This window comes from Sinocyclocheilus anshuiensis, unplaced genomic scaffold (genome assembly GCF_001515605.1).
Source record: "Sinocyclocheilus anshuiensis isolate Anshui unplaced genomic scaffold, SAMN03320099.WGS_v1.1 scaffold126, whole genome shotgun sequence".
NCBI classification, from domain to species: domain Eukaryota; kingdom Metazoa; phylum Chordata; class Actinopteri; order Cypriniformes; family Cyprinidae; genus Sinocyclocheilus; species Sinocyclocheilus anshuiensis.
Window position 1 is genome coordinate 713,725 of NW_015546026.1, and position 6,274 is coordinate 719,998.

The 6,274-nt window shown below is 34.9% G+C and overlaps 1 protein-coding gene across 2 annotated transcripts in view; it reads left to right on the forward strand.

Annotated features, from left to right (window-relative positions):
- ank2b (ankyrin 2b, neuronal) overlaps positions 1–6,274 on the forward strand; it is a 128,961-nt gene that overhangs the window by 83,565 nt on the left and 39,122 nt on the right. For both annotated transcript variants that reach the window (XM_016499760.1, XM_016499761.1), the window contains 2 exons: positions 1,265–1,300; positions 3,075–3,299. In XM_016499760.1, the coding sequence (XP_016355246.1) occupies positions 1,265–1,300; positions 3,075–3,299 (261 nt within the window). The remainder of the gene's footprint in view (positions 1–1,264; positions 1,301–3,074; positions 3,300–6,274) is intronic.

Consider the following 6,274-nt stretch of genomic DNA (forward strand, 5'->3'; position numbering starts at 1 on the left):
GTATTAACGCCTGTATAGCTGATGTGCGCGAGCTGATAAACAAAGCACGCTGAGTGGATTGAGCGCGTGGCGGCGCAGATGCGCGAGCTTATCGAGTGAATATCCCTTTCTCACAGACATCTCTGGAAAGTTTGTAGTTCGGTCGGATATGTCAAAAACAAGTAAGTAAAACAATGAACAAGTTACTTAACGGTAGGGAGAGAGAGAGAGCACACGCACTTCTGTTGTGTGATCTTTGATGTTCACTCACTTAGCACACGCATCATTTGGATTAAAACTAAATCGTAAAAATAAGACCATTTATAGGGGCATTCACTATAAACATCATTTATTTTCAACCTTAGGCATACACGACTTTCTGGCGAAAGTGAATCTAGCAGCTTGTGTGAAATGCGCTAGACTGTACTATTCTGCATCAGTACAAATATCTGCACGCATTGCGCGTGTTTTGCACAGCAAAGCACGTGATTACAGTACTAAGCCGCTGCTCTAATGCTATTAAATTAAAGATGTACCACAGAGCAAAAAAATGAACAGTGAAAGTAACAAAAACTTGTAAAATACATTTTAATGGGCATAATTAAGTGTGAAAATAACCGAAGGATACACAGTCAAACCAAAAATTATTCAGAGACCAGATATAATTTTTGATATTTTTTTTACTAGTGGGTGTAGTAGTGGGTGTTTATGTAAAGTGAGGATAGTAAAATAAAGTAAACTGTGAGAAATCATACCCAAAAATTTTCATACAGTGGACTACCAGTAAAACTGATACAAATTTGGGACCAAAAATTATTCAGACAGAGTCTGGGAAAAAAAATTGAAGTTATTACCATTTTCTAAACTATAGCGAATATAATGTGAGAAATGTTGAAGATGTCTGAATACATTTTGGTTTGACTGTATCTATTTGATAAATGAAGTTAACCAACTAACATTATACATACTCTTTTGGTTTCTGTACCCAATATTAAAAAAATGTACAAATGCAATGAAAATATTGGTATCAGTACTCGGTATCGGCAAGTACCAAAAATAAAAGTATCGGTATCGGGCGAGTACTGGAAAAAGTGGTATCGGTGCATCCCTAATATGCATACATAATCTGCACACATTTTTAACAACCAGAAACTTGTAGGATGGTGGCCTTGAAAATGCAAAGTTACTATATCACTTCTCACTTACTGTAAGTTCCTCTGTTTTTCAAACTTCATTCTCTCTTTCTGACTTTTTCTCTCTGATGGATGGTATTTTTGGTCTTCAGCCGTTGTTCTCCATGTCATGACCATGACAACAGCAGGTGACTGCAACGTGTCATTTGACCTCAGACCTCCTCTGCTCCTTTCAGTGTGCATTCTGCACAGGAATCACCTAGTCTGCCATCTTCTTGCTATGCGTTTTGGATTATTACAATTTGTAATAGGCACACACACACACACACACACACACACGTATTTACTCCCTAAAGATGCTAAAAGGCACTGCAAGTTTGAAGTCATCTGAATGTTATTTGTCATTTCACAAACATTTCTTGGAGACTAACACAGTATTTGTCTGTTTCTCATTTGTTTTTAATCTATGTTTAATTATGGATTTTGTGACAGACAAAACTTACCAAGTATAATGTGATATTACACCATTACTGCAACATACTATTATTATTATTATTATTATTATTATTAATAATAATAATAATAATAATAATAATAATAATAATAATAATAATTATTATTATTATTATTATATATTAACAATATATACAAAAAATAAATGCTTAATTTTAAATTTAAATGTATCAAAGATACACACCTATACAAATTGAGCCATAAAAAAAGAACAATAGTAGATTGTGCATTTTGTTTCAGGAACAGAAAATAGTCTGTGATAATTTGTTTAATGCTGACCTGCATTCTGTGAGGATTGATTTAAAAAAATAAGAAAGCTTGTGTTGGTGTACAAAGATCCAAATTAACCAAGTTAACTACTGAAAGTGAATTAAGTGCATTATCATAGCCAGCACAAAAGTGATTGCATAAGAATTTTAATTCATGCAAAATTTACATATACTTATGTATACTTTACACAAACATAATGTTCATATACATAAAAATGGGAATTTTTGTTTGCTGTGTATGCTGTGTCTCTAGGATTGTATATCCACATTTCCAGACAATTTGTGCAGGTGTTGTGTGTGTGTTTGCATGAAAATCAAACACTGATATATGTTGTTTTGATAAAGTTTATGTATTTGAATATCCACCGGGATCTCATGGGTATTTGTATGTATTTTACATAGTGTGGTTCTGTAGTTCTGTAGTAAATGTAGTTCTACCACACATACATTTACTTACGTTTGCATATACAATAAAATGTACAGTATTACCGTATTGATTGCATCTGAAAACGTTGCTAATTTACACATGAAAACTGTATAGACATGCATATTTACAAACCATTATTTATGAATATTGAATTCATGGAATTAATGGTTGATTTTGTATTTATGATCATGGAGGTTATGATTTCAGTTGCATTTGTTTTCGGCAGTTGCTCATTTAATTTATTAATTTAACTTGATTCAAAATTTATGTTAATTAAGCCGTCACTTTAAAGCTTAAAAATTAATAACATTTTTGGAATTGTTTAACTATGAATTACATGTGTTTGCTATAGGATACAAATATTAAATTTATATTTATGAATTTAATTTATATATTCTTTTTATAAACAGTGGTTATGTTTAGTTTTAGGTTTAATATTACAGTTTTTATAGGTGTAAATACACAAATAATGTTTGCATTTTAGATGTTGTCAGTCCATCCATATTGTACATTTCAGTACCTATCCAAACATACAAAAAATATTGTTGTACCTGTAAATGTTACATACTAATACCTACTTATAAACAATGAGACCAGGCTGGAAAATCATGATCACCTTTTGAAGTGACTTTCATGACATGCATATGGTTTTCATTGAAGTGGTTCTTTATTAAACATTACTAAACTCTTACTTCATCTGAAGATATGGTGCCTTTTTAAAATACATTTTAACATTGTACATCCTCAATGCAGTTTCTTAGTCAGCTTCATGGTGGATGCCCGTGGAGGTGCCATGCGTGGATGCCGCCACAATGGTCTACGGCTGATCATTCCACCACGGAAATGCAGTGCACCTACTCGAGTCACCTGTAGACTGGTGAAAAGGCACCGACTGGCCACCATGCCCCCCATGGTAGAGGGTGACGGTCTAGCTAGCAGGGTGATTGAGGTTGGACCCTCTGGAGCTCAATTCCTTGGGTAAGTAGCTATTGGTTTTAGTTTGTTTGGCAGATTGGAGCGTTAGTGAAATTCAGACACAAAAAATAATGTGTACGATTTAAACTCTGAACATGTTATCTTTTTATATTGACTATTAAATTATCATAAAATGAGATGCTAACTTTTAATCAATGCTCAAAGTAGTCTGGTGCACTGGGCTACACTGGAAACACCAGTATCTTGCACAGTATCGTGTACATTTCTTGCACACCAGTATAAAGGCCTTTCCACACTGAGCACAATGTGAAAAAGCAAGGCGAATCGCCGACAAACGGTGCTTTCATACCGAACGCGAAACGATTGTTCGCCTTCTGCTAATTCATGCCTGCACGCTAGGTGGCGCCGACCAACAATGCATTTTTTCTCTCTTAAATGGATTTAACATCATCCGCTGCTCAATATGCAGCATTAAATTAAGATAAACAAGGTTCTACACCAGAAACAAACTATCTATAATGCTTACAAGAATAGGCTACATCCTAAAATATAATTAGAAGTACAATTAGCATCAAGCTGCACTTGAAAATGTATGTCATTATTAATGTATTTGCTTACCCACTTTAAACCATCATCGAGTGCTTGCAATAACTTCCAGTTGTGATCTATAGTTGATTTTGATTAATAAGCAGACACATGCACTCTTTGTATGTTTTTAATAATGCTACACTTCTAATATTTGTCATAAACATCCTTTATTGCTATAAAATACCATGAGCTGCATACAAAACACATACAGAAAATATATTGACATAATCATATGTCTATTTGCTTTCATATTTCAAGTGTAGAAAAAGAGTTAACGCGCTCTGACTCATAACACTCGTGCACATGGAAGAAAACGGACGGTGCTCTACAGATCACATAATTCAGTGGACAATTAATAGAAATGTTATTCTGTATAAAGAACATGTGAGAATAAATCTGTTCTCAAATACCAACAATAACAAGAACTCAGCATCCACTCTCTTCTCTTATCCGGGATACTCTTCTTCTGTGTTTGTTTACACTGGTTTTCGAAACAGTGCCACCACTCTTGCCTTTTTGTGCAACAGCAGCTGCTCCGGTCACGTGATCCTAGCTCAAATCTTATTGGACGGCCTGTGTTTTCACTTTGCGAAACTGAAAGGATTCGTCGGACTGGTTTGAAAAAAAAAAATGGCATTTTTGGTGCGTGAATGTTTGCGGTCTATGTGGAAGCATCCATAGAAATCTATCGTTTTATTCCAGCACGTCATCGCGTCCGATATTCATTTCGCTTTTTCGCGCTCAGTGTGGAAAGGCCTTAAACCTGTACTTTCTGAATAAAATTATTATTTTAGATCTGAAAGGACCGTCTAATCTACATGTTAAACCACCCATCACACTTTTCTTGATTTAAGTGACATTTAGGGGTGGGTAATAGACTAAAGTACATTGAAAATGGTATTTCAGCAAATGTGATAAAATCTTTACGTCTGATTATACCCCTCAAACGAAATTGATTGAATTTAAACCATACACTTTTAATTTAAAGCCATGACTGTTTCCGTCAAGCATATCTTTTTGTGAGAATGTTCTGAAATTGTTTTTTTCCCTTTCAGCTTTAATGTATACTATTCTTACTTTTACTTAATACTGAAACATACTTAGAATGTCAATGGATACATATTACTGTTGCAAGCAGATCTAGAAAAGTGGTGCTGGGGTGGAGGAGGGCTAAAGGCACTCAGTACGGAGTTGGACCAGGTTGGGGTGGAAATAAATAAGGTTGCGTAGAAAGGAAAGAGATATTGATTTACTGTGTTGCCAGATTGAAAGATCCAGTCAGCTACCCAGGAGAGTTTTATGACTGAACTATGCATTAGTTTTAATTCCAAATTAGATAAAAAAGTTTGTTGTCAGTGTAAAATAACTGTAAACTGTAAATAGTTATTATTATTAGTATATATAATAATACTAGTAATATTCAAAGGGAGCAGTTTTTCCAATTTTAACAGTGCTTTGATGAAATATTGTACAATGTTGTTATGGACTTGTTTGCTGCTTTAATTACTCATCTCCTATCAAAATGACTGATGTTGCTCCTGCATTTCTGTATTTAACAAGGTTGTAACACCTTAAGCTTTGTTAATTATTATTTTATTATTTATTTATTTTGCTAAATGGCTTGCAGTGAAATTCATTGTACCAGCAAAAAATGAATCCTTCTTAAATTGCTCCATGATTGATTTTATATGTTTTCCCCTTGCTGACTAACAATTGATGAATGGAAATCTACATATAGTGCAGTTACAGGGCTGTGTCTGATATATCTCCAAATTCTTATATAGAGCCTTATTTGAGGGGACAGCCATTTGTAGTGGTGTGCGAAACCATAGTGGACATTACAAAGTGCACTTATCTAATTCAATAATGCACCTCAGTAGCCAGTGCACAACCAATGTACACTCAACAGCTAGTCGCTAAGGAATACCCATGCACTGTCGTTGCATCAAATGAAGTCCTCAATCTCGCCAAAAGATGGCATCTGCATATTCTAGTACTCATCCATGTGATGTATTCTCCACATATTAACCTCCCTTTGGGCAGGATGTGGTCTCAATAGCTTTCCTTCCTTCTCTCATTTGGAAGGAAGAGCATTTCTTTAATGCTCTGGTCTGCAGACAACTTTGGGGGAAAAAAAGAACAGAAAAGATCAAAATGACTACACAGGTTACATGGGGCGTTGGTAAGGTTATGATGTAGCCGGGTTCACTTGTTACCCAGCACACAGTTGCTTGCCAACACCTGGTCTATGAGAGCCTCGTAACTCAGTTCAGTGATTGTGACACTTTCCATGGAGACCCTAATGTCAGTAGTTCAACACAACATCAAAGTGACTGACAGATAGGGAAATTCTTGGATAATGTTTTAAAGGGGTCATATGATGCTGCTAAAAAGAACAGTATTTTGTGTATTTGGTGTAATGAAATGTG